Source organism: Pseudorca crassidens, chromosome 15 (assembly GCF_039906515.1).
Source record: "Pseudorca crassidens isolate mPseCra1 chromosome 15, mPseCra1.hap1, whole genome shotgun sequence".
NCBI classification, from domain to species: domain Eukaryota; kingdom Metazoa; phylum Chordata; class Mammalia; order Artiodactyla; family Delphinidae; genus Pseudorca; species Pseudorca crassidens.
In genome coordinates, this window is record NC_090310.1 from 77,267,084 (window position 1) to 77,294,756 (window position 27,673).

A 27,673-nucleotide genomic window follows, 5' to 3' on the forward strand; every position below is an offset into this window, starting at 1 on the left:
CACCTGGATATCTAGAGTGATGCTATGTTTTATTGGACTGCTTGATATTTAAAATAAACAATTCATGGGACTTCCCTGGTGGCACAGTGGTTAAGAATTCGCCTGCCAGTGCAGGGGACATGGGTTCGAACCCTGGTCTGGGAAGATCCCATATGCCATGGAGCAACTAAGCCCGTGAGCCACAACTAATGAAGCCTGCGTGCCTAGAGCCCGTGCTCCGCAACAAGAGAAGCCACTGCAGTGAGAAGCCCGCGCACCGCAACGAAGAGTAGCCCCCACTCGCCGCAACTAGAGAAAGCCCGCGCATGCAGCAACAAAGACCCAACACAGCCATAAATAAATTAATTAGTTAATTAAAAAATAAAATAAACGGGTTCGTGCCCCGGTCCGGGAAGATCGCACATGCAGCGGAGTTGCTAGGCCCGTGAGCCGTGGCCGAAAAAAAATAAAATAAAATAAAATAAACAATTCAGTCCACATTTTAAAATTTGGAAAGTTCACATAAAAATCTGATATATTTTGGAAAATTAGAGCGTCTTGCCATAGTGAGTCTATATTCCCACATGCCTCCAAAGATGGGCTGGAGCTGGGTGGCAGTACCCTCTACAAAGGGCACATGCTTTAGTTCACCACTGTCCCCACCACTCCTGGAGGCTTTGAACTGAGTCCATTTGCTCATTTACGGAGCATCTGGGATGGTGGTTGGGGTCATGGGCTTTGAAGCCAGGTATGTTTTCAGCTTTGCCAGTCAACAGCCATTGACCTTGGGCACGTAGCTCTTTGCCTTAGCTTTCCATCTATAAAATGGAGATGATGAGAACAGTAAACTCTCCCTTAGGGATGTGAAGAATAGACTAGTTAATACATGGAAAGCATCTAGAATATGTTGTATTGTTTCTGTTCTTTTACTCTTCTTACCTGGTGCAGAGGCTCAGACTCCAAGTCTGAGGGCTGCCCTCCAAGAGCTGGAAGCTGGACCTGCAGCAGCTGGCTATGAGGTCATCTTCATCCTGCCACCGTGAGCAGCATGCCTTGTCAATGTTCACTTTCTCTCCCTCAACCTGCAGTGTTGGAGTTCATACCTCAGAGCTGCTTTCCTAGCATTATAAGCATCATTCTGAGGGAAGGGCCTTCTGTTCCTTAAATAGTCTAGTTCATCCCTGCCTCAGGGCCTTTGTACATGCTGCACTCTCTTCCTGGAACACTCTTTCCCTATATATTTGCATGGCTATCTGCTTATTCTGGTCTAGCTCAAGTCTAGTCACCCGTGAGAGAGGCCTTTCCTGACCACCCTAAGTAGTCTCTGCCCTGATCCCTCCACTCATACACATTCAGCTATATTATCTCCTTCCCAGAACTTTTTTGTTGTCTGAATCCCAGAGGACCTGGTCTATCTTGGTCACTGCTGTACCCCCAGTACCTACACCATTGCCTGGCACATGGTAGGTGCTCAATAAGAATTGTTGCCTAAATGAATGAATGAGCACATTAACTCTTCACGGCCACCCTGTAAAGCAGGCACAGGAGGGGAAGCGACAGCTTAAGGTCACGTAGCCAGGAAGGGGCAGGAAGGGAGGTGGGAACAAGGTGCCCTGCTTCTAAGCTTCCTGTGGCTCCCCGGTGGGATAGACATGTGGACCTTCGGGCACACCCAGCCACCCAGAAGGGATCAAGTATGAAGCAAGGCCCAGGGAACAGCTTCTAAGTATGGTAAGAGTAAGCCAGCCCAGCAGCCAGGAGGTAGGACTGTTTATAGGAGCTGGAGACCATCGCCATGACAACTGGACAGCCTACAGCTTCCAGCTGTCACCAGGGATGCAGATTTGCATTTGGCTGGGATGCAGTGAGGACAATGGGGATGGGACTGGCAGAGGGTGGGGACTCCACACAGCCAGTCTGGGGGAAGGAGGTTTCTTTTCTGAGAGTTGCCTAAAAACTGAAAGGACTTGGTGGCACAATATAATTGTGTGTGTGTGTGTGTGTGTGTGTGTGGAGAGTCTGGGCTATGTGGAGCCAGGGTGCTGGGTTTGAATGCCAGCTTTGCCTACTTCTGCACTGTGACACCTTGTGCAAGTGATTTAACCTCTCAGTGCCTTGGTTCCTTCCAATGTAAACAGGGGATAGGCAATAGTATGGATAGCTTATGGGGCTGCTGTGATAATTAAATGAAATAATACTCTTACATCACTTAGGATGTATCTTGCATTGTTACTAAGTTCTAGAAATCACCTTTTGATACATCCGACTTTTGATTGCCTTTCTGCTGGGGTAGTGGGAAATTTGGTCTCAGTCATTCTCAGGGATCCCCACTTCCCTGGCTTTATTCATTCATTAAACAAATATTTATTGAGCACCCAATCTGTGTGAGGCAATGTTTTAGAGGCTGGGAATACAACAGTGAACAAAGCAGACAAAAATCCCTGCCTGCGTAGAGCTGGCATTTTAGCAGGTAGACATTAAATAAGATAAAAAGGAAAAATACGTATTATGTCCGATGATTTTAAATGTTCAAGAGAAAAAATAAAGCAAGGTGATGGTGGGGGGGATATGGACTGTGAGTGAAGGTTTGCACTTTTAGACAGTGCTAGGGTGTCAGAGCCTCGTTGAGAAAGTGACCTTTGAGCACAGGTTGAAGGAGGGAAGAGAGGGAGCTATGTGGTTATCTGGGGCAAGAACATCCCAGACAGAGCAAACAGCAAGTGCGAAGGCCCTGGTGCAGGAAAGTGAGCATGTATGAAACCATATTGTGCAGTTATATCTCTTGCCACGTGTGCACGTATGGTGTTATGTGGCACACACTTAGTGGTAGATGGGTGGTTGTACCGTGGATGTGGATGTGTACACATGGATGGAGATGTGCGTACATGTTTGTTCACACGAACATGTGGCTGTGCTTGGCCACGGATGCTGTGCCTGCACAATGCAGGGGATGCCATCCATGCAGATCACAATGCGATGGGACCTCCTGGGGCTGTGCCGTGCAGTGGCCCTGTGCAGATTTATGAGTAAATATTGAAACATAAAAACATGTCTGTGAGAGTAAAGTCAGAAAGAGAAAAACAAATACCGTAGGCTAACACATATATATGGAATCTAAAAAAAAAAAAAAGGTTCTGAAGAACCTAGGGGCAGGACGGGAATAAAGACGCAAACGTAGAGAATGGACTTGAGGACACAGGGAGGGGGAACGGTAAGCTGGGACAAAGTGAGAGAGTGGCATGGACATATATACACTACCAAATGTCAAATAGATAGCTAGTGGGAAGCAGCTGCATAGCACAGGAAGATCAGCTCGGTGCTTTGTGACCACTTAGAGGGGTGGGATAGGGAGGGTGGGAGGGAGACGCAAGAGGGAAGAGATATGGGGATATGTGTATATGTATAGCTGATTCACTTTGTTACAAAGCAGAAACGAACACACCACTGTAAAGCAATTATACTCCAATAAAGATGTTAAAAAAAACAAAAAAGCAAAAAAACACGTCTGTGAAAATGTCCATATGTGCATGTGTCTGGACGCTTGCATATAAGTGATATGTAAATGTGTGCATACGGATATGTCTTTATTTAAAATGTTAATATTTTGAATATCATGGATTTTTACAATATTGATTTTTTAAAATATTATTTATCTTGATCACTGAGTTTTTCGGTCTCCCCTTACAATTTATGCCACACACTCCTTACCATAGTCCTGGCCCTGCTCTGCCCTGGGGATGTATATAAAATGAATGTGGGGGAGGCCTGGCTGAGGCAAGGGAAGCCTTTCCTTCTAGTTTCTTCCAGCATCTGTGCTCATCAGCACATGACCAGAATCCAAGCCCAATCTGAGCACCTCTTGTTCCTCTAAGACAAGATTTATTAAGTGCTTCTATGTGCCAGGGACTTGCGTACATATTTTCATTTCATCATTACAACCATCCTCTGGGGGTAGATATTTGTTCATTCGATTGCACATGTATTTATTTATGGCCTACTATGTGCCAGGAGCACCATCTGGTATTCCTGCTGGCCCAGTATACAATGTTTCTGGTAACAGCACCCCAGTTTTTTGGGGGGAACCTAGCCTCTCCCCCTCACAGTCCAAATGTCTCAGACTTTGGAGCTAGGGGGAGGGCTTTCTGCACCCCTTCCCCTAGCTCCAGGGGCGGGCACGTGGCCCAGGTGGGCCAATCAGCATAGTCCATTCCTCTGGCTATAAAGATTGGTTATAGAATGAGCATGTGACCCAAGTTGGTCCAATCAGAGTGAATCCTAGGACTTTTGCTGCCCTGTTGGGAAAAAAGCTCTCTTTCAACCTAGATTTCTAGCTATAAGAAATCTGATATAATCCTGGAAGGAGGGTCCACTACATGGAAAAAGAGAAAGAAAATGAGCCCTTGGCATCTTTAGAGCCTCTGGATCCAACAGTACCTGAAGCTATTGCCTGAAGAATTTCCAGTTCTAAGAGTTTACAATTGGTTTTTAAAGTTAAATCGGTTTGAGAAGGCATCTGAAGTCCTGTGATTGGCATCTTTATATATTATCTCCCTTAATTCAGAGATGAACTCGGTGAAGGGGCTAAGATTATAAAGGAACTGAGCCTCAGGGAAGGAAGCAGCTTGCCCAAGTTCACATAGCAGATCCGTAGTTGAAGCTTGGATATGAACCCAGATCTCCCTGCCTCCTGAGCCTTTCTTCCATTTCACTTTGTCTGAGCTCTGGACAAGAGGGTCTGTGGGGATAATAGACAAAAGACCTGAGTCCTATTTTGGCCACTATTTTGCTGTGTGACCTTGATCGCATCATTTCTCCAACATGAGCCTCAGTTTTCCCATCTATAAAATGGGGAACATAGTAGTGCCTACACCATCTGGTTGTCATGAAGGTCAAATGAAATAACCCATGTAAGTAAAGTGCTTAGAACAGGGCTGGGAAGGTAGCAGTGAACATGAGCTATTATTATCGTGGCTCTTTTTTGGAGGAAATGAAGGAGGTCTGGGGGCTTCGTCCTTGCCTGCAGCCAACATGCTCCCTGCCTCCCTGCTGGTCACAGGTTCCCTTGGATGGCGCCTTCATCCAACTCCTGCCAGATGAGCAAACCTGGCTCACTTACCCAGAAAGCAGGCACTTAAGGAGCTGCTTCCCCAGTTTCTCTTTTAATTTTCATTACATAAATTTCACATTTCCTGGAATAAAGATCTTGAGCGGCTGGACTCATTTGGAAATCAAGTCAGCAAAGACCTCATTTATTTTAATGGGGCTGCTAGGTGGCCGAGACAAGGATGGATGGTGGCGACTCCCGGCTGAGCTGCTCCTGGCTGAGCTCTCAGATGTTGCCTTGGAGGAGCAGATTCTTCTAGGTTCAGTGGGGACAGTTTTCATTATGTGAGAGGCTCCTGGATGCACAGACTGTGTTGTTCCCTGGCTTAAACCTCCCAATGGCTGCCCATTGTACTCAGAGTTACCCTGCTTAACAAGGTGTTGTGTGATGGACCCCTGCTGACCTCTCCCACCTCCTACCCACCACTCTTCTCCTCACTCATCCCTCTCCAGCCAAGCTGGCCTCCTGAGAGTGTTCCTACCTCAGTGCCTTTGCACTTGCTGTGCCTTCTACCTGAAAAGCTCTCCCAGCTCTTCTGGTGGCTAGCTCCTTCTGTCAATCAGATCTTGTCTCACAATCACCACCTCTGGGCAGTCTTCCCTGACTGCCCAGTCATCCTATATCACCACCTGTTTCATTTTCTCCATAGCACTGAGCAGTTTATATCTTTTTGTTTACTTATTTGCCTATTTGTTTATTGACTGTCTCCTCTATGAGAATACAAACCCATGAGAGCACAGATGCCTACCTCATTCACCTTTGTCTCCCTAGGACCTGGCACGGAGAAGGTGCTCAATAAATATTTGTGGAATGAATACCTGAATTCATTTAGCAAACTTTTACTGAGTGCCTTCCCTGTGCCAGGCTCTGTGCTGGTGCTTGGAACAGAGATAAGACATGGTTGTTGCCTGCATGGGACTTACAGTCTGGTGCAGAGAGGGACAAGCCACAGTAACTTTTATTGACTGTGACAAGGACTTTACAAGAGACAGCACACTTGATCCTCACTACAGCCCTGGGAACTAGCTGTTACAAGTTCATGAAGCACAGAGAGGTAAATTAACTTGCCCTAGATCATACAGCAAAGAAGCAGTGTAGGCAGAATTTGCACTCAGATGCTTCAGACCCCAACATTTCTTTTCTGAACCACTAGATTGAGCTGCAGCTTGAAATCCCACCCCCTCACCCCAAAGGCCCTCTTTCCCCTTCAGCAATTTCCTGTTTATTAGCACAGGGTTAATTGCCAACACATCTGACAGCCGATTCATTTGTTTCCTCATTTCCCATCTGCAGAGGGTCAAACCCCCTTCCCCTTGGGAAATCGAGAGTAGATTCCCTTAGAACTTTTGTTTTTCTGATTCCAGTAACCTCTCCCTGACTCTCTTCTTTGATATCCAGGATGGGCAATAAGAAGAACACACACACATTTCAGAAAAACACAAGGATATCTGCCTGGCCTTAGCTTTCTAGAGTGTTTCATCACAGGCTGTTTAATTAGCCCCAAACCTTTGCAGCCCGGCACCTCCAGACATGCTGCCAGCTGGCTCTGCACAAAGAGCTTGCCTAATATTTGCTGTGGGGACACGTGGCCATCAGGAGGGGCATGTCCCCAGGCAGACAATGAGCTCAGGACATGGGCATTGCCACACCTGCTCCTCTTTCTGAGGACGGGGAAAGAGCTGTGCAGCCACTGACAACACAGTGTTTTTTGAGCTTGGGTCGTGTGTGTACACTTGTGTGTGGGCAGAAATGTAGACAGAGGCCAAACCCAGGCGGATGAGGGCCCAGAGGGAGGGACATGGAAGTGTGTACCTGCAGTGTGGCAGGGCCAGTGGCTGTGCTGGGCCTGCTTTCCCTTGTGCCATTGCTTCTCAGATATTTTTGACCATGAGTTGCAGGAAGAAGTATTTTTGCATCATGACCTGTATCACACACACACACACACACACACACACACACACACACACACACACACACACACACACACACACACACACACACACACACACACACACACACACACACACCAGTGAAATGAAAGTTTCATGAATGTGTACTCACTTTATTGTGAGCAATGCATGCTGATCTATTATGTTCTGTTCTAATCTGGTCTTGTCTATATCATTCTTTCATCAAAAAAGTGCTAGTTGTGACCCATGAGATAGATTTCAAAGTCCCCTAATGCAGGAATTTGTAATCTGGGTCTGTGAGCTTGGATGGGACAAAACTCTATAGCTTAATTTTCACTGACTTCTAGCTGAAATGTAGCACTTCCTTTAGTTAGAAATTTGGGCAAAAAAATCTTAGTCATAAGCAGTATTTGTGACATTGTCACTAACAAACACTATAGATTATTTTGCATCCCATTATAGCTGTTTCAGATGCCTTGAAACAGCCTATAAATGCTTCTCTACCTCAAAATTATGGTAGTTACTAGACCCACTGCTAGGTCCTGTTATTTGATTTGCTAAGAAGCACATGTATCATTGTATCATGTATTAAAAATATTTTGATAATTGCATTTCAACAGAATAGGTTTCTTTTGTAAACCTAGGTATTTTATTTTATGCAGTTAAAATGATTATTTGGGAAGGGGTCTGCGGGCTTCACTGGACTGCCTGGGGGTCCACAGCACACAAAGTTTAAGAACCCTGGCACCAAGGAGTCCCAGCTCACAGTTTATGAAACACTGCCCCAAGCTGTAAGCTCCGGGAGAGCAGAGCCCTGGAGTCTCTAACTGGTGTGCGGCCCCTGAGCCAGCCCTGAAATCACATTAACGGCCAGTGTTTGAGGAGCACTTACCATGTGCCTGCCTCTATACTAGGCGCTCTATGTAGACCATTTGCTTTCATCTTTACACCAACCTTGTGAGATAGGTACTATTTTTTGCTGTGTCTCTTTCTGTCTCTTTACTCAAGTTCATTTTTCTTCTTAGCACCAGATGTGTCATACATTTTAACTCTGTTGATTGGCAGCCTTCCCCTCTAGAATATGGGTCTCTCTCTTTAAGGCAGGAATTTGCTTTGCAAATTCCGGGTGGGGGGCGGGGGTGGAAGGGCCGACATCAGGGTGAGGTGAGTGAGGAAGTCATCTCTCATGCGATATTTGAGGGTGTGCCCCAAACTCAGTAACCAAGATAAAGCATATTAAAAAAATTAATACAAAAAATCCACAATGAACAAGATATCAACATTTCAAATAAAGACAGAATCCAACTCTGCACTGGTACAATTCTGCCTCTGTCATCTCATCCCATTCTTGGCCCTGAGGGACTTAATTAATATATAACCGTTGCTTAAGGGAATTAGCCTTATTCTGCAGATGGGAACACTGAGGCACAGAAGGTAGAGACCTCCCTGATGCCATATAACTACTAAATGGAGGAGTCAGGATTTTGAACTCAGGCAGTCTGGCTCTGTACAAGCCCTCTCAAATCCTGCACTGCTCTGTCTGCTGAATTATTGTGCTTGATCCTTTTGGTAGAGGTAGTAACCTGCTAAAATTGACAGACCTGGGTTAAAATCTTGGCTTTGCCTCTTCCTAGCTAGGTTACCTTGGACAAGTCACCTTACTGACCTTTGCTTCAGTCCCCTTGGCTGCAAGATACAGGTAATAACAGTGTTTTCCTAGTAGTGCTTCATGAGGATTGGGGGAGATAACATATGGGAAGGGCTTAGCAAAGCATCTGGGACGATAGGAGATCTTGGGTCACATCCTGTTTCTTGCAGGCACCTGTGATCTCTGTGTATGCATGTGTGTGTGTGTGTGTGTGTGTGTGTGTGTGTGTGTGTGTTTTCGAAGCCCCCTTACCTGTTTCTAAGGTGAATGAGTGTGGGTTCCCTCTTTAGATTGTTACCTTCATGAGGGCAGGGACTCTGCCCAATCCAGCACCAAGCAGAGGGTCTACTACACAGTAAGTGCTCAATAAATGTTTATGGAAGGCAAGAAGGCCTGAAGGAGGGAGGAAAATAAAGAAGAGGAAGGAAGGAAGGGAGGAAGGAAGGAAGGAAGGAAGGAAGGCAGGAAGGAAAGGAGGGGGAGAGGGAGAGAAGAAGGAAAGAAGAAAGAAACAAAGGAGGGAAGGATGTCTTATTTTATCTCAGAATTGCAATGCTTATCCATAGCTGACATGTAGAAGATGCCAGTATATGTGTGTTGAGTGAATAATTATTATAGCTTTAAAATAAGTCTTGAAGTTGGGTCGTGTCAGTTCCCTAATATTTGTTCTTCTTCAATATTGTGTTTTCTACTCAGGATCTTTTACTTCTTCATATAAACTTTAGAATCTGTTTCTTGATATCCACAAAATAATTTGCTGGGATTTTGCTTGGCATTGCAGGGAATCTTTAGATGAAGTTGGGAAGAACTGGCATCTTGACAGTATTGAGTCTTCATATCTGTAAGATGGAATATCTCTCCATTTATTCAGTTCTTTGATTTCATTCATTATACTTTTATTGTTTTCCTTATATAGATCTTATACATATCTGTTGGATTTATAACCATTTCAGTTTTTTGGCTGCTAATGTAAACGGTATTGTGTTTTTAAAATTTCAAATTCTACTTGTATATTGGTGGTTTGTAGGAAAGTGATTGAATTTTGTATATTGAGCTTGTATTCTGCGACCTTGCTATAGTCACTTATTAGTTCAGGAATTTTTTTGTGTCAGTTCTTTTGGATTTTCTACATAGATGATCATGTCATATGTGAACAAAGACAGTTTTATGTCTTCCTTCCCCATAGGTACACATTTTACTTAGTTATTTGAGTCTTATCTCTCTTTTTTCTTAGTCTAGCTGAAGGTTTGTCAGTTTTGTTTATCTTTTCAAAAAACCAGTTTAGTTTTGTTGATCTTTTCTGTTATTTTTCTGGTCTTCATTTCATTTATTTCTTTTCTGATCTTGGTCATTTCCATCCTTTTGCTGACTTTGGCCTGACTTTGGTCTTCTTTTTCTGGTTTCTTGAGGTGTAAAGTTAGGTTGCTTTTTGAGATTTTTTGTTGTTGCTAATGTACGTGTTTATAGCTATAAAATTCCCTCTTAGAACTGCTTTTGATGCATTCCATAAGTTTTGGAATATTGTATTTCCATTATTGTTTATTTCAAGATACTTTTTGATTTCCTCTTTGACTCATTGGTTGTTTAGGAATGTGTTGTTTCATTTCCACATATTTGTGAATTTTCCAGTTATTAATTTCTAGTTTCATAGCATTGTGGTCAGAAAACATACTTGGTAAGGTAAAAATCTTCTTATATTTGTTAAAACTTGTTTTGTGAACTAACATGATCTATCCTGGAGAATGTTCCATGTGAATTTTGGAGTTGTCGGATGGAATGTTCTGTATATGTCTTTTAGGTCCATTTAGTCTAAAGTATAGTTCAAATCTAGGTTTACACATTGATTTTCTGTCTGGGTGATCTATCCATAGTTGAAAGTGGTACTCTAATCCACTCAAATCCCTACTTAAATCTCCTACTATTATTGTATTGCTATCTATTTGTCCCTTCAGATCTGTTAGTATTTGTTTAATATATTTAGGTTCTCTTATGTTAGGTGCCTATATATTTACAATTGCCATATCTACTTGATGAATTGACCCTTTTATCATTGTATGAAGTCTTTCTTTGTCTCTTACAGTTTTTGACTTAAAGTCTATTTTGTCTGATATAAGTATAGCTTACCTTTGCTCTCTTTTGGTTTCTATTTGCGTGGAATATCTTTTCCACCCTTTCATTTGCAGCCATTGTGTGTCTTTAAAGTTGAAATGAGTCTCTTGTAGGCATCATATACTTGGGTCTAGTTTTTTTTTTTTTTCTTTATCCATTCAGCCACTCTGTCTTTTTTTTTTTTTTTTTTTTTTTGCGATACGTGGGCCTCTCACTGTTGTGGCCTCTCCCATTGGGGAGCACAGGCTCCGGACGCGCAGGCTCAGCGGCCATGGCTCATGGGCCCAGCCGCTCCGCGGCATGTGGGATCTTCCCAGACCAGGGCACAAACCCGTGTCCCCTGCATCGGCAGGCGGACTCTCAACCACTGCGCCACCAGGGAAGCCCTGGGACCAGATTCTTGATGGCAGACATTTCCATTTTTATTTGCCTGGACTATGATGACTCCATTATCGTCAGAACAATAGCAGATAAGGAAATATCTGGGTGAATAGGATAGACTATTATGTTTCTCTTGAGTTCTTTGAAGTATGTTTAATATTTGAGAGTGAAAGTTACAAACAAATAAAAAAATAAAAACATTTCTTTCAAGGTAGGTATACTGGCCATAAATTTCTTCAGTTTTTGTTTGTCTGAGAAAAATCACTATTTCTCCTTCACTTTTTTTTTTTTTTTTTGGACACGCTCTGCCGCTTGCAGGATTTTACTTCCCTGATCAGGGATTGAACCCATGCCCTGCGCAGTGAAAGCACTGAGTCCTAACCACTGGACTGTCAGGGAGTTCCCTCTCCTTCACTTTTTTTTTTTTTTTTTTTCCTCCTTCACTTTTGAAGAATAATTTTGGAGGGTCAAGAATTGTAGGCTTTTTTTTTTTTCTTTCAACACTTTAAATATTTCATTCCACTCTCATCTTGCTTTCATGGTTTCTGAGGAAAAGCTGGATGTAATTCTTATCTTTGTTCCTCTAAAGGAGAGGTGTTTTTTCCTTGGGCTTCTTTCAGGATTTTTTCTTTTTCCTTTCCTTTCCTCTTTCTCTCCCTCCCTCCCTCCCTCCCTCCCTCCCTTCCTTCCTTTCTTTTTCATTTTGGTCAGTTAGTTTAATAGACATTCCGAGGGAGGAGAGAGGGGAAGCAACACGTGGAATTTAAGGAATTTCAGTCTTCGGCATCCCAGTTCCCCCAGCCGGGCTCAGAAGGTCTTCCTATTAATGATCCCAGGACCGATAAGATAGGTCACAGTGGAGGTTTGGGGTACTTGGGTTCATCATGACAATAAGTGCCACCGTCTACTACCATGACGACGGGCCAAGCCTAATGCCATGCCCAGCACTTAGGTCTAAACTGACACCACGCTGCAAAACAGCTGCCACACTCGGCAGGCACAGGCGAGAATCAGAGACCTGAGGAGGGGACTCGCCCAAGGTCACACAGTAGTCGGGACTCACCCCTCTGCTCCTCTTTTCAGCAGCGCAAGGTCAGCGCTCAGTAGGACAACTGCTCTCGTGCATGCACTTCCCGGTGAAGACAGAAGCCTGGCAGGGGCTCAGCCTCTTCAGATTTTACCTCCGGTCTCGGTCAAATGAGCCAACATGCGCCTCCACGCATTCCACGACAACCCACCGCGCTCGAATCCCCGCCCCTTCCCCTCCCCCACCCCCTCCTGGGTGCTCACCTGCACCCAGCTGCAGCCCAGGACAGCCTTCTGAGCTTCCGGAGGGACGATGGTCGGGGGCGAGAGGCCCTGGTGCAAGAAGTGAACTGTGGTGACCCCCGCCTGCGAGGCGTCGAGGAGAGAGTGGCCATGGAGCAGGACCCGGATCCCTGGAGAGGTGGATTCCACCGCGCTGGAAAGCAGCTGAGCAGCAGCCGCTGGGTGGGCCAGCACTCAGCTCTCTCAGGACTTTTTCTTATCTTTGATTCTCTATAGTTTGGAAATCACATGCCTGGGTGTAGGGTGTTTTTTGTGTTTTGTTTGCATGTATCCTACTTTGTGTTCTCCCAACTTCCTGGATCTGTGATTTGGTGTCTGACATTACTTTGCAGAGATAGTCAATCATTATTTTTTCAAATATTTCGTTTGTTTGTCTTTTTCATCTCCTTCTGGTGTTCCCATTACATATATGTTAAACCTTTTGTAGTTACCTACAGTGCTTGTATATTCTCTTCTCTTTTTTTCAGTCTTTGTTCTCTTGGCTTTTCAGCTTTTGAGTTTCCCCTCTGCTGGAGGGAGGAATTTACATTCTATTGAAGGGAGTAAACAATAAGCAAAATGAACACATAAAATACAGTGTGTCAGAGGGTGTAATCGTTATGGAGAACAATAAAGCAGAAAAGGGGATGGATTGGGAGATGTGTGCATGTGAGGGGGGTCAGTGTGGGAGGCTGCTACTATAAATAGGGAGTGAGCCACTGTGACTAGCCTGGAGAAGATGTTCCAGGTAGAGGGGAGAGCCAGAGCAAAAGCCCTAGGGTGGAAGTGTGCTTGGTGTATTGGAAAATTGGCTGGTGGCTAATGTGCGTGATGGGGAGTGAAGGAAGTAAAGAGTAATAAGATAGGAGGTCAGAGAGGGTGGAAGGGTCTGAGAGGGGGTCCAGAAAGGAGCAGCATCACTAGATAAACCCATGGTGGGCATGTTTGAGGACAGCAATGAGGCCAGTGACAATGGAGTGAAGCATCCTTAGGGGAGAGCAGGGGGAGACGAAATCAGAGCGGCAGGCAGGGGCCAGGGGATGTATGGCCTTGTAGACAATGCCAAGGACTTTGGATTTTATTCAAAATGTGATGGGAAGCCTTTGGAAGGTTTTGACAGAGAAGTGACATGATCGAACTGACAGTTTGACAGGATCCCTCTGGCCACTGTGTTGAGAAGGGCCTGAAAGGGATCAAAGGCGGAAATAGGGAGCCTGGGCTGGAGGCTGCTGCAATCATTAGGCAACAGACGACGACAAGCTGGCCCAGAGCTATGGCAGCGGAGGGGTGAGAAGTGCAGATTCCAGGTCTATTTTGAAGGCAGAGCCCACAGGAACCGCTGAAAGGCCATTCATTTCAGAACTGTTTGTTACAGCAAAAGTTTGGAAGCAACTTGAATGTTCAGCTGTAGGAGTCTAGCAGTTACTGTGTACAATAGAATAGAACATAGGCTTGCAAAAGAATGAGGAAGCTCTTCATGTGTCCATACAGCATGATTTTCAAGATATATTAAATGAAAAAAGCAAAGTGCAGAACAGTGTAAATGTTACTATTTGTGTGGGGTAAAACCAAACACACACACTTATACATGTGTGTGTGTGTGTGTGTGTGTTTGCCAAGAATGTCTCTGGAAGTATATATGAGGAACTGGTAGCAGTAGTTGCTTCTGGAGACAGGGGGCCTGGGGTCTAGAGGTGTGAGGGAAATTTCACTTTTCAATATACTTTTTGGATTTTGAATTTTGTACCTCTTCCGGTGGTTCTCAACTGGAGGTGATTTTGTCCCTCAGGGGACATCTGGCCATGTCTAGAGACATTTTTGGTTGTCACAGCTGGGGAGAGGGTGTTCTTGGGATCTAGTGGGTGGAGGCCAGGGATGCTGCTAAACATACTATGGCGTGTAGGACAGCCCCCATCACAAAGAATGATCCAGCCCCAAATGTCAATAGTGCCGAGGCTGAGAAACCCTGATCTATGGAAAAAATAAAAGTTCCATTTTTTAAGGACAGTCTTTTATTCTGAGGTAATATTTTTTGGGGGAGATTTGAAATATCTTTTGTTTTACTAGGAAATGGTGATAGTACATGGTCGTTACTTTGGCAAAAAAACCCCAAAACGCCAGCAAGGCTTATATACTTCCCCAAACTGAATTGGCAATTTAATTGGCCTATGAAATTCTAAAGTTGGAAACTACTCTTTCCAGGCTTTGAAATGTAGTGATTTTAAAATATGTCCACAAATTCTTCCATACTTTTGTCTTTATGAGGTGCAATTCCTCTTAACTTTTTTTTTTTTTTTTTTTTGCCATGCAGCATGTGAGATCTTAGTTCCCCAGCCAGGGATCGAACCCATGCCCCCTGCATTGGAAGTGTGGAGTCTTAACCATTGGACTGCCAGGGAAGTCCCCAATTCCTCTTATCTTGAGTATGAGCTAATGAATAGAATTTGGTAGACGTGATGCTGTCTGATTTCTGAGACTAGGTCACAAAAGGCATTGTGCTTCCTCCTCGCTTTCTCTGTCTTTGATCACTCACTCTGGAGGAAGCCATCTGTCATGCTGTAAGAACATTCAAGAAGTCCTGTGGAGCAGCTCACACGGTGAGGAACTGAGGCCTCCTGCCAACAGCCAGCAGGGACCTGAGGCCTCCTGAGCCATGTCAGAATCAGATCTTCCAGCCTCAGCCCAGCCTTCAGATGACTGCAGCTAATGTCTTGATTGCAGTGTCATGAGAAACTGCTCCCCGCCCCACCAGCCAGAACTACTCAGCTAAAGACCCTCCTGAATACCTGACCCACAAAAACAACTATGAGATAATAAATGTTTCAAGCTACTAAGTTTGGGGGTAACTTGTTACACAGCAATGGATAACTAATATAGAAATCATCAAGCCCTGTCAATCAAGGTGATCACAAAAGGGCAACGTATGAGCAGAGTAGCCTGTCCACAGATTTTTTTTTTTTTTTTTTTTGCGGTATGTGGGTCCGTCACTGCTGTGGCCTCTCTCGTTGCGGAGCACAGGCTCCGGATGCGCAGGCTCAGCGGCCATGGCTCACGGGCCCAGCCGCTCCACGGCATGTGGGATCTTCCCGGACCGGGGCACGAACCCGTGTCCCCTGCATCGGCAGGCGGACTCTCAACCACTGCGCCACCAGGGAAGCCCCACAGATGTTTTTATTTGGCTACTACAGGACCAAAAGAAAAAAACAGAATTAGTTGTTAACACTAAAAAGTTGGGCTACTTCCCATAAAAATCAAGATTTCTGACTTGTCTGAAAGGGTCTGAGGACCAGGATCTGGCATTGCTGGGCCTGCATCTCTGTGTGGTGACTGAATAGAGTTCACCCCTTTAGACAGGGAATGTGATCTTCCGTTCGCCACACCCACCACTGCTCCCTATGTGTCTTAGCTGGGTTGCTTTACTCAGTTATGTTACCTGCTTAACTTCTGTAGGCATTTGAGCTTATAAGTTGTATTGGGAGACATTTTTATGAGGTATCAAGGCTAGGAATACCCAGGCATCGTTGACATGAGAGTCAAATGACCAGAATTGGGGTTCCATGGACACAGCATGGGTTAGGTGGCCACTGCTTGCATATGGGGATGACAAGTCAGTCATGTTTCCATGCCTCCTCTCTTTCAGATGAAGAGAAACAGTCAGCGCTGCTTCTCCAGGTCCCCAGGCTCTCCAATTCAGCCTCCCTTACAGATCTTCACACCCTCACCTCCCTGTGCCCTCCAGAAAATAAACCACCAAGCTTGTTTTCTCCATACCTTTTTTTATTGAACTCTGCAGACTCATTAAGGGACCATTTGCTTAGCAACTCTTAAACATTTGGACGTATTTTACAAGACAGGACAGCAGCTGGAGGTCACAATGTCATCTCATCACATGCATAAAAAGACACTGGGTTTTGTGTGGTTTGGTTTCCTCGTGTGTGTGTGTGTGTGTGTGTGTGTGTATGATGCTCATCTTCACCTTTACAGGAAGGACTAGAGACATCAACTGACCAGAGATGAACAGAACCCATGAACGTGACCCCGAGAAAAGAGTGGCTAAGGACATTGGTCATTTATGGCTAATGTGATTGGCCCCCATTATGGGTGGGGCGATCAGAATGGCTTTGCTGGCAGAAAAGCCTCAACCTCACACCATGGTTCCTGGGAGAGACAGAGGGTCTTAGCTGATGGGACCAGGGAGCATGCTACCATGGGGGGGCGTTGGGCTCAGAAAAAAGGAAGACCATTGGCTCTCAAAGCTGGAGGACAGGGTGGCCCTGTTTTCCAGCTCAGCTCCCACGGCTCAGGGAATGCGATCCAGTTTCCAGATATCAGCTCCCACATCCCTGCCCCCAGCAAGTCCCAGACCAGGGGAAACTGTTACCTTGGACCCTTGGCCTAGCCTATTGGAAAACCACCTTGTAGTCCCCCGTGGGCTAGTGTGAGCTAAACTAGAGCGCGAGGCTGAAAATGCAGGATAGGAGGGTCAAAAAGAGGCTGGGGATGTCCCCGTAGCCCCCTGGAAGTGTAGCTCTGAGAAGACCCTTAGGGCAGAAAATTTGACCGTCATCTTGACCACCAATTGAGTCAAAGAACAGATGACACTGATGGGGCTTCCGGGCTTCAGTGGGAGGAGCCTCCCATTTCTCCTTCCTTCCCAGTTAGGAAAACCTCAAACCAGGTGAGAACGAATGAACGCCTCTCTCCACTCACACATTCACTCATTCATTCATTCACTCAGAAGTCACTCATTTACACAACCACTCAAAAAAAAAGCCAAACACGGGTTGGGTGACCACTATGTGCCAGAGTCATATGTTGGGAAATAACCCTGAGTTCCTTGACCTTGGATTGAAGCCAGGACAGGCCTGGAGGGCAAAGGGGCCACAGCTGCACAGCCCAGCAGCTCCTGATTGTCCTCTTCTCCACCCTGCAGGCATCCGGAGCTCAGATGTCAAGCTCATCAGAGAGAGACCCCAAAGCCCTGGTGAAGACCAGGGAGCCTGAGCCCCGCTGTGGAGAAGTCCAGATCTCAGGGGCATCTTCTTTTTTTTTTAATTTATTTATTTTATTTATTTATTTATTTATTTTTTAGCTGCGTTGGGTCTTCATTGCTGCGCGTGGGCTTTCTCTAGTTGAGGCGAGCGGGGGCTACTCTTCACTGCGGTGCACGGGCTTCTCATTGAGGTGGCTTCTCTTGTTGCAGAGCGTGGGCTCTAGGCACAGGGGCTTCAGTAGTCGTGGCATGCAGGCTCAGTAGTTGTGGCTCACAGGCTCTAGAGCGCAGGCTTAGTAGTTGTGGCACACGGCACACTTAGTTGCTCCGTGACATGTGGGATCTTCCTGGACCAGGGCTCGAACCCGTGTCCCCTGCATCGGCAGGCGGATTCTTAACCACTGTGCCACCAGGGAAGCCCCTCATGGGCATCTTCTTCTGCGCTTCCCTCCTTGTTTTCCAAACCTGGATTAGTTTAGGGAGGCAGGAAGTATGCAACAATCCACGCAGGACTCTGGAGAGCATCCTAATGGGACAGAATTGGGAGTTTTCTTCATTTTCCAGAATCGTCATCTCATTGCAGCCAGCAACTTGAGCTATTTCTGTAGGGCAGAGCCTCAGAGGGGGATCTCGGAAACTGGGTTTTTGTTTAATTTTGGGAGGAAGGCAGCTGCTCAGACTATCCATCAAAACCTATGGCTTTGCCTCATCCTATAATGAAGCAACCTGAGACTTCCTGGACTTGGGGTCACCCTGAGGATGAAGCCTCACTTCCTCCAAGCCCACCATACACAGTTAGCTGGAACTTTGAAACCTCTTTCGTCACATGCTGTCCTTGGAGCATGCGGTATCCAGACTCACTTGGGAAGGGGCTACAGAGGTGGGAAGAGCGAGCATTCAGCCTGCAGGTAACCGAAGCCTCGTTTAGTTGTCAAACTAGATTGCGGCTGTCTCTTTCTTTTGGCCCTTCTGGACTTACTTCATTGGGTGGGGACTCTCAAGGGTCTTGAATGGGATTTCCTGTTTAATTTGCCAAAAAAAAAAAAAAAAAAAAAAAGCCCTTTAGGGATGGTACCATGTGCTATTGCCTGGCCAGTTTGTTCATTAGGCAGCCGGCGAGTGGGTAAAGGAAAATTGTATCTCATGTACAGAAAGCCTGAGGCCTACGGGGGCCCAGGGCCTGGGCAGAAGGGCTGAAGCACCGTGAGAAGGCCGCCCAAACAGGGGGGCTGCTCCTTGGCTGGCCTGGGGGAGGGGAGCTCGAGCCTCATCCCACACATGTGGTCCCTGTCAGGGAACTGGGGTGGATAAGCGACCAACAGAGTCACTAAAACTGTCCAAGATGGGGAGCACAGAGGATCAGGGTATCCTGCTGCCACTTCCCTCCCTGACATTCCCCCAGAAAGCTCCACATTCTAGAATCTGAGTTTCTGCTAACTGTGCTCTCTGCCTGTGCCCCAGTTGCTTGAGCCTGTGCTCAGATGTTCAAACCACACACCCGCACACATGCATACATTGGAAGTGGGTGGGGCGGAGGTGCTGGAGAGAGAACTTCTCCAGACGTTCAGTTTGGTCAGCATGCAGTGCTAGCTTCCCTCAGCAACATCCGTTTTGTACATCAACTAGCCTGTCTTTAAACACCTGTGCTGTCAGAGAGCTCATTACCCAACATGGCATCGAGTTCCATGGTGAGGCAGGCCCACCTATTAGAAGTGCTTCCTTAATTTGAGCCGAAATTGACTGCCCTGCCCCTTTCATGCAGGAGAAACTTTCAGAGACTGGCATGCAGACATAATGTGGGCAGGTGGGCTCTCCCTCAGGTGAACTGCATCCCTTTCCCCGCCAACCTTTAGATCTTTCCAGGATCTTTGCAAGAAGGAATGGAGAGTGAGTTAGCAGTGAAGATGAGGGGTCACTCGATTAACAGAGTCCCTTCCAAATCCATGTCTTCAAGACGTCATTTTGGGGAGTTCAGGAGAAATTCCAGGTTAAGCCAATATCAAGGTCAGTGGATGGAAACCCAGACTACACAACTTCTAGATGAAAACGGCCATGGGCAAGGGTGTTTGCTTATCTGGGCATCAAACCTAGCAAATGACTGGGAGACAATTTTGTTGTTGTTGTTCTTCTTGTGCAGTAGTTTAAAAAAATCTTGTCTGTTTTAGTTGGCTCTGGTTCAAACCAGATTACCAGGAATTTGGGGGCGGTGGGAAAACGCTGATTAGAATCTCAGTCCAGAATTTGTACTTCGGATGGTTTCCTCTTGGGGTTGACCCAACAGGGATGGCTCACTGCCATCTGGGGGTCCTGATTTGGTTCAGATCTCTGACCTGGGCAGAGGCCAGAGCCCTGTAGCTGACAGTGAGGCAGGTGGGATATGAAAATCTATAGATGCAAGATGGAGATGATCTGGGCTTAAGTCATCTTCCTGCATGAGCTGATGGATGGAGAATCATTTCCTGCTGAAGATCCTGCTTCGTGAGATGTCCTCTGCCTACCCGAGGTCTGGAAACTGCCTGGTGGAATTAATTATCAAGATAGTCCAGACACTCCCCGAGGCCTGGATAGGAGGAAGCTGGAAAAATACCACTGCCCTTGCCACGAATGTCTGGCTCTATGGAGCCAGGCAACTGGAAAGGGAAGGGGAGATGAGATGGCAGATTCTGGGGACGCATCTGCTCAGGATTTGGCTGCAAGCTTGTCTGGCCACTGTTTTTTGGTAAGCCTGTTGGAAATGGATTGAAATGAAGAGCTGATAAAAAGTTGATGAGATCTGAGGCCCAGGATTTTCTCTAAGTTTCGCAAGAACCTGAAAGTGCCCTGACCTTCAGATCCAATTGATGTCACAGGAGAGCAGGGCGCTGGGCGTGGCAACAGGCCAGCCAAGAGGGGTTTAGGCGTCTTCTGAATCTCAGGAATGTCAGAGGGAGGTTTTCTCGCACGAGATTTTAGATTCCAAGATCTCTGGAAATGAACAAACTCAGTCCCTTTAGATCCCCGGAACGGCGTGGAGGATGAGCTAAACCATCCCACATCCCATCCTGATTTTAAGGGCCATCTGTAGCCCTGCTTCCCCTGGTTTCACTCCTGCATCTGTGTTCTGGAGTTTTAAGAACAATAAATAGAACAGACAGAATGAGGAAAGTAACAGGTCAACAGATTCTAGGCCTTGTGTCAGGAAATGCCTGCATGAGGAAGTCAGACCCCAAAGCCTTTCCCCACCTCCAGGAAATCAGAAACGAAAAGAAGAAGAAACAAAACGGTCCAAGGAGCAACAGGAGGGAATGAAGGAGACCAGAAGATATCAGCTGCGATTATGACCAACAATAAAACCCCTAAGATGTTATTCCGTATTACAAAAGAAGAAATTAGACTCAATGGCCCAATTATAAATTTGCTAAAAATACATATATATATATTTTATCCGAACAGAAAAATAGACTACTCTGAGATGCGTGGACATCCTATGATGTAGTCACGCATCAGATACTTCTAGAGCCAGAAAAATGGCGACAGAAAATGCAGAGGTAACTCTTATTTCTGGGTGTAGCCAGGGCTGGTTTGAGTCGCCCTGGGTTGAGTGAAAGCATTGGGATGCTGTCATATAAGCAGTGGGAGGCGAGGAAATTTTAGCTCAGGGCTGCAGGTTCTCCACTGTCCTGCTGGGGGAGTCAGGGGAAGCCCCCTTTTAACGCCTGCCAACTTCGCAGCAGTAGAAAAAGTCCTTTCTCAAAGGATCACATGCTAGAGGCTTCTCACCACATTGGATTCAAAGTTACTTGACTGGAGGCTGAAGCCCGGGGTCGTGTTACTTGAGACTAGTTGGCAGAGAAATGAGGAAAGGAGAGAGAGAGAGAGAGAGACACCTGGCATTAGTGACCCTTGTCCATGGTGAATTTTAAATTTCCCCCTGCCCATGGACTATACACTCCAGCCATAACTTGGAGCAAGACAGAAATATACAACAGTTACAAACATCAACAATACATTACAGTTTTACAGAAGAGAATACGGTTCTGTTTTTTCTGCTCAGAAACGTGGATCTTATTCAGAGAAAGGGCAGGGGTGAGGCTTACAGTTACTAAGACACGGCGGAGGAGAGGTCAGGAATCAGTCTGAAAAAGTTTGTATCACCAGCAATTCAAAGGGGCAGAAGCCAGGTGGGTTGAAAGGGAATGGCCTCCTCAGGATTTTGCCGTTTCCCCATCGTCATCGTCTTCCTTTCTTGACCCCCAGTGCTTTTAGAGAAAGGGGCTTCACGGGAATGAATGTTCTTTCCTCTTTTTTCTTTCCCCATTAAGTGTGCTTAAGGTAAAATTCCTAAAGAAGGCACTGAGAAATCTACTGCACCGAAGTCCTATTGCTTCTTTACCCCAAGATAAAAAGGTGAATAAACGGAGGACTCCCCCAGAGCTCTCCCACCTCTCTCTGCGGGTCGTGGACAGTCCCCTGTGTGATCAGGACACAGAGCTACCTGGTCCCTAGCCCTTTTTGATAATGGTGTAAGTTTGGTGGGGTTCTTGATGAGTTTTACTGAATTTGCCAAAGGGACCAGGCATCCATTCACCTCCAGTCCCTAGATTCATTTCTTTGGGATGACTCGTTTTTTTTCCCCACTTTCGTTGGTTTAGGAATGGGTGGTACGTGGACCATCAAGTTAAAGCCAGTATTTGCCTCCAAACCATTGCTTTCCTCTCCTCCATCAACACCCGTCTATCAAGGTTAGCTTCTCACTGGAGACTCAGGTAGATATCCCAGTGCGCGTACACAGGTACAGGTAGGGTGTACACATATTAAAAATCTGGGTATGTTTCTTTTTGGCAGGTGGGGGCCTGGGAGAACTGACAATACTCTATTTTGAATCGGCACAGGGTAAAAGCTATATTCCTACAATACATCCACAAGTAAAAGGAAAACCCAAAACAAAACGCAGTACTTTCTAAGCATAGTATATGCTGAGTTTCAGTTATTCTGTTTCTATAAGAACTCTATAGGACTCTGGCTATTAAGCCTGAAAAGGTAGGTTCTTAATGATACTTCTGAATTCATCCTTCAAAAGTGACTCAATAAAATGCTACTTTAAGTTCAGACAAAATACATGAGGAAGGAAGGGGTAGGTCCTGCACGACCACACAAGGCAGAAAGGGCCTTTGGTTAGAGACAAGGAGAGTTGCACCAATTGGTTATTCGTTTAAAAAAAAAAGAAAGAAAGAAATCATTTCTAATCTGTACACTTCTCGTCTGCTTCAACCAGCAAATGAAATGCCTCGATTTGAAGAAGGGGTGGTAAGTTCCTTCTCGCTATATATGGCTATATTTAAACATGTTCACTTTCCTGATATGTAAAATAGACTATATTATTATTATTAATTTTTACAGATAGCATCAGCTCTAAAAAATCTGAATCGGAAATCACAACTATTTACTTTTATCAAAAAGCATTTGTTTGTTTTCCCTGAATTTTCACATTTGTGCTGATGGCGGATGTAAATGGTGATGGAAACAAAGAGACGTGAGATGGCCCAGGGAGGACTGTTCTGCGGCCTTTCCTCCACAGGCCCCCAGCTTGTACTGTATGCTCAGTAAAGCACCTTGGGAGCTTCCTCTCTCTGGTGTGCCGCCAGCACAGGCTGACCTCATACTCCCTGCCCCTTAAATCCCTTTGCATTTGCTGCGAGAGTACTCCGAAGAAACTTCCAGAGTCAAGATACTTTGTTAATGCAGCAAAAAACAGGACTGCACCCTCTTGGAGGGATCTACAATCCTTGGAGATGCTGAGAAGCAGTATGAACCGGGTGTATACGCAGCAGAGAACACGCGTTTTTAAGGGCAGTGGAATGATGCCACGTCATCATACCTGTGACAGGTCGCCCAACCTCATGCCACTGTGCAGAGCGCAGGCAGAATGACGCCATGATGTCTGTGCACTGACAGGTGGATTGTGCCGTTGTACTAACAGGCAGACCAACAACATATTCTACGAAGGACAGGGAAACCATGTTTTGTTCCATCAGGAAGACACATGCCTGGCACTGTATGGAGGATTGGCAGATCTACACTATCGTACCTGGGACACCATCCTTCAAAATTGTATTAGGAGAACAACATCGGTTCATTGTACTAAAGACAAGCAGATCAATAATGTGTCATCTTTACTGACACATGGGCCAACAGCTTGGCATCCTGCTAACCAGCGGCTCCACTCAGTGTTACTGCCCTGAGGAACGGCCAACACCAACATGCTGTTGGACTAAAATCAGGCAGGCCAACGCCAGGTCATCAAACTAAGACAGGAAGACCAACACCAAGAGATAGACCAGAACCGCTCACAATGCACACAAATACTTATTGCTTTTGTCGGTACTGGCTGCATTGATGGCTGCAGAAAGGAGAGCTGAGCTGTTAGTACAGACAGTGACACTGAAAACACACCAACACCTGGTTGACAAGAAAGAGAACAGAGTAAAACACCCAATGCCCAACCGTCTACTTCATTCTTCTGAGATGTTCCTGTTTCCTGTACACATGACTTTACAAGAGGCCCCATGCAGGGGCCAAGAACCCTTCCTGATGCAAGAGGGTTAAGGGGAAGCTTCAGGGGGGCAGGGAAGGAGCCCACAGACTTTGACACAGCAGACAGCAATACCAGCACAGTATCACTCACCGTGGCCAGACACATGCCTGGAGCAAAAACCCAACTGTAGTCCCAACAAGTGGCCCACGGGAAATCATGCTAGTTTTAAGGTGCAAGATGTTGACACTGTCCCTGGTAGAACCTATTTTTGAAAAACATAAAGTGCTTTTTATTTTAACTTTTTTTTTTTCAAACTTGAATATCACAGGAAACAAAAAAGAATTTCTATTATAGTAAATGCTTTCCCTGCCCCAGCAGGAAGTATTCAAAAGTCTGAACTGGGCATTTCAAATGGGGTTTTTTTTTTTTCCTTTCGTTTTTTTCAGGTAAAAAAAAAAATCAGATTTTATTCTGTTCTTCGGTAACATACAGTCTCTTTGAATAAGCTATTCTTCTGCATATTTGACACTTGCATATCTTTTGAGTCTACACTAGCGATGTACAGAAAGCATTTTCCTTCTATAACCCTAAAGCAATGCTCAGAGTTCATACTGTTGGCTGAGTGCCCGCCTTCTGAACTCTTCCCAGATTGCCAGGGGGCAATTAGAATTGAGTACAAGTGGTGCAACTCACCCTGATGATATCTCAAAATAAAATCTCAGGTACTACGGAATACTGAAGTCAATGAAGACATTTGAGGAAGGGTTTTGCGCTGGGATCGTGGCTTATGGTGCAGTTTTCCCCATGACACAAGCATTCCCTGTAGCCTTCTAACAGTGGGATCCATCCAGCAGGTGATGGACAGAAGTTCCTAGAGGTGGCCAGGCAACACCCAAAACCAAATTGGTCAACCCACTCTTTTAACACCAGCCACTTGTTCCGGCATCCTTCTCCAGCTGAAGCCAGGAGGGATGGCGATCTTGCCCTCAGAGGCTGTGATGGAAAGCCACGAGAGAAGAATGGGGAGTAGGTGGCCTTGGTTATGTCTAGAACGTGGTAGTGGTGGCTGTGAGTTCTGCTCTTGTCATCTTCCAAAGAGGGCCGTGGAGCTGTTACAAGGAGGCGCCATACCCTGTGGCTTGGCCAACTTCACTCTGATGGACCCGTTAACGGCTCTCAAGGTTTTAAGGGAGATTTCTCTGGTCTCTCTTCTTTCTGGGGGCTTTACAAAGCCTTTCTGTTTCAGAGGTCATGCAGAAAAGCTCCACGGCAGGTAAGCTGAACAGCACTCCTCTTTGGACCCTGCCACAAGTCTCTCCTCCGTGTGGAGGTGGTTCAGATGCTCTGATCCCGTGTGCTTCCATGGGCTCCTCCCCCCGGCAACACGCGGACGTCGGGGGAGATGTGGTTCTCAAGCTTGCACTTTTCCTGACCACTGGGAGTTTTTCCAGTCAATGCTTCTGTAGAGTAAATACAGTTCTGCCTTAAGAACTTAGGGGAGGTGGGTAAGGGGGAGCTTTCAAAGTGGTTCTTCTCTGATCTTGTCCCGACGCTGAACTTGGGACTAGTGTTCCCGTGGAGGCTCTTGGGGGGGCTGGAGTCCACACTGTAGAGCACTTGCCCCTCATCATCTGTGTCCGCATCAATGTACTGGTGGATACCTGCTTCAAAGTTGAACGCTATTGCTGTGTGTTTCTCTGGCGACCGGGGGGGTGTCCTAGCACTTGCTGTGGTGTAGATGGAGGACTCTGGACTCAGCACAGGCCTGTCCAAGAGTGTGGCACACTCCAGCCCAGCAACGGCTGCCGCAGCACCCCCCCGGTTCCTAAGAGGGTCATGGTACATCCCTAGAACGGGGACTAATGGTCTGGGATCCCCCTCCATGAAGTTGACCTTAAGTGCTCGAAGCTTCAAGGGGTTGGTGGTCTTCATGGAACTCTTTGGGCTCTCAATGAAGAAAGCAGAGGGATGGCTGGCATCAGCGGGGGGGTTGGCCTCCACAAACCTACCACCAGTGGCACCCAGAGCTCCCTGCCAGCCAACCTCTGGGGCCATGCCACCTCCGGTTTTGCTGGGGAGTGATGCCAAAGGGCTGTGGGAGAATCTGGTGGCTTCAGGGAAGTCTGTGGCACAGCTAATGAAGCTATCAATGCTTGACATGCTTCGCATGTCAATGACCCCTTCTGTACGAGTGGGCAGAGGGGCTACGGGGCTGGGGATACTCTCCATTTCAAGTTCTTCCTTTGGTTTGCTCTGTGTTGCTGGCTCCTTAGTATTGAGGATGGGTTGAGACTGTGTCTTGGCCATCTTATTGTACATGTCTTCCAACTGCTGGACGTTCAGGTGCTGAGGACTAGAAGATGATCTGGCCTTCTCAGGGGATCCCTGCTCCTTGGTTTCAAAGGACTTACTTGAGCTGGTTTCGGACAGTGTCCTCTTTGTCCATTTCCATTTGTTGGGAGACAAGTGATTATCTTGCACTTTGTCTTTCTGACCCATGTTCTCTCCACTTTTCTCAACCACAATGTCCATCACCTCGATGCTCCGGGGGAATGCATCCTTCATGTTCATGGATACGATGCTGCCATTTCTCTTGGCTCTCTCCAGAGCCTCTCTCCGCTTGATTGCTTTCTCCTGCCTCTTCTGCTCCTTGTAGAACTCAGAGAAGTTATTGACAATGATGGGGATGGGAAGAGCAATCACCAGGACCCCTGCAATGCAGCAAAGACCCCCCACAATTTTCCCCAGGAGAGTCTTGGGGTAGATGTCTCCATACCCAACGGTCGTCATGGTGATGGTGGCCCACCAGAAAGAGGCTGGGATGCTTTTGAACTTGGTGTCATCCTCATCCTTCTCGGCAAAGAAGACAAGGCTGGAGAAGATCATGATGCCCATGGCAAGGAAGAGGATGAGCAAGCCCAGCTCATTGTAGCTCCTCCGCAGAGTGAAGCCCAAGGACTGGAGGCCAGTGGAGTGACGTGCGAGCTTAAGAATGCGGAGAATACGCATGATGCGGAAGATCTGGACCACGCGGCGGACATTCTGGAACTGCAGCACGCTCTTGTTGGATTCAGTGAGGAAGATGGTGACATAATATGGCAGGATGGCCAACAAGTCAATGGCGTTGAGCGGGCCCTTGAAGAACTTCCACTTTTTAGGGGAGGAGAGGAACCGCAGCAGGTACTCCATGGTGAACCATGCAATGCACACGGCCTCCACGTGGGCCAGCTGGGGGTTGTCTGTGGTCTGGCCAAACTCATCAAGGCTCTGCAGCTCCGGCAGTGTGTTGAGAGACAGGGCAATGGTGGAGAGGACGATGAACATGATGGAAATTATGGCAAGGATCTGTGAGGAGAAGAGAGTGGAATTTAGTTATCAACCACCAATGGGATGGTCATCCTAATACTCTGGGTTGCAGGACATTCCTCAACATTCAAGAGCATTTTCATAGCTCACTAATCACCTAATGACTGGATGTTTGAGCTAAAAAGATTATTTATTCCAATCCATTTATCATACAGACGTGGAAACTGAGGCCCAGAGAATTGAAAAGATTTAAAGCTAATCATCAAGCCCAGGGGTCAGTCAATTTTTTCTATAAAGGGCCAGATAGTAAATCTTTTAGACTTTGAAGCCCATGAATTCTTTGTTGCAACCATTTAACTCTGCAGTTATAGCATGAAAACAGCCTTGGATAATACATAAACGAATGAGCATAGCTGTTTCA

At 46.2% G+C, this 27,673-nt stretch overlaps 1 protein-coding gene across 4 annotated transcripts in view; it reads right to left on the reverse strand.

The window, feature by feature from the left end:
* Positions 1 to 17,479: 17,479 nt before the first annotated feature.
* Positions 17,480 to 27,673, reverse strand: part of KCNB1 (potassium voltage-gated channel subfamily B member 1) — a 110,314-nt gene continuing 100,120 nt past the window's right edge. The window contains exons 3-5 of one of the 4 annotated variants that reach the window (XR_010935415.1): positions 24,640 to 27,291; positions 24,097 to 24,208; positions 17,480 to 21,250 (exon numbers count right to left, since the gene is read on the reverse strand). Coding sequence is in view for 1 of the 4 variants with exons in the window: in XM_067708415.1 (XP_067564516.1) it covers positions 25,282 to 27,291 (2,010 nt within the window). In the remaining 3 variants the exon portion in view is untranslated. Of the gene's footprint in view, positions 27,292 to 27,673 lie in introns of all 4 variants that reach the window. The other 3 variants (XR_010935414.1, XR_010935413.1, XM_067708415.1) reach the window with 3 other exon arrangements.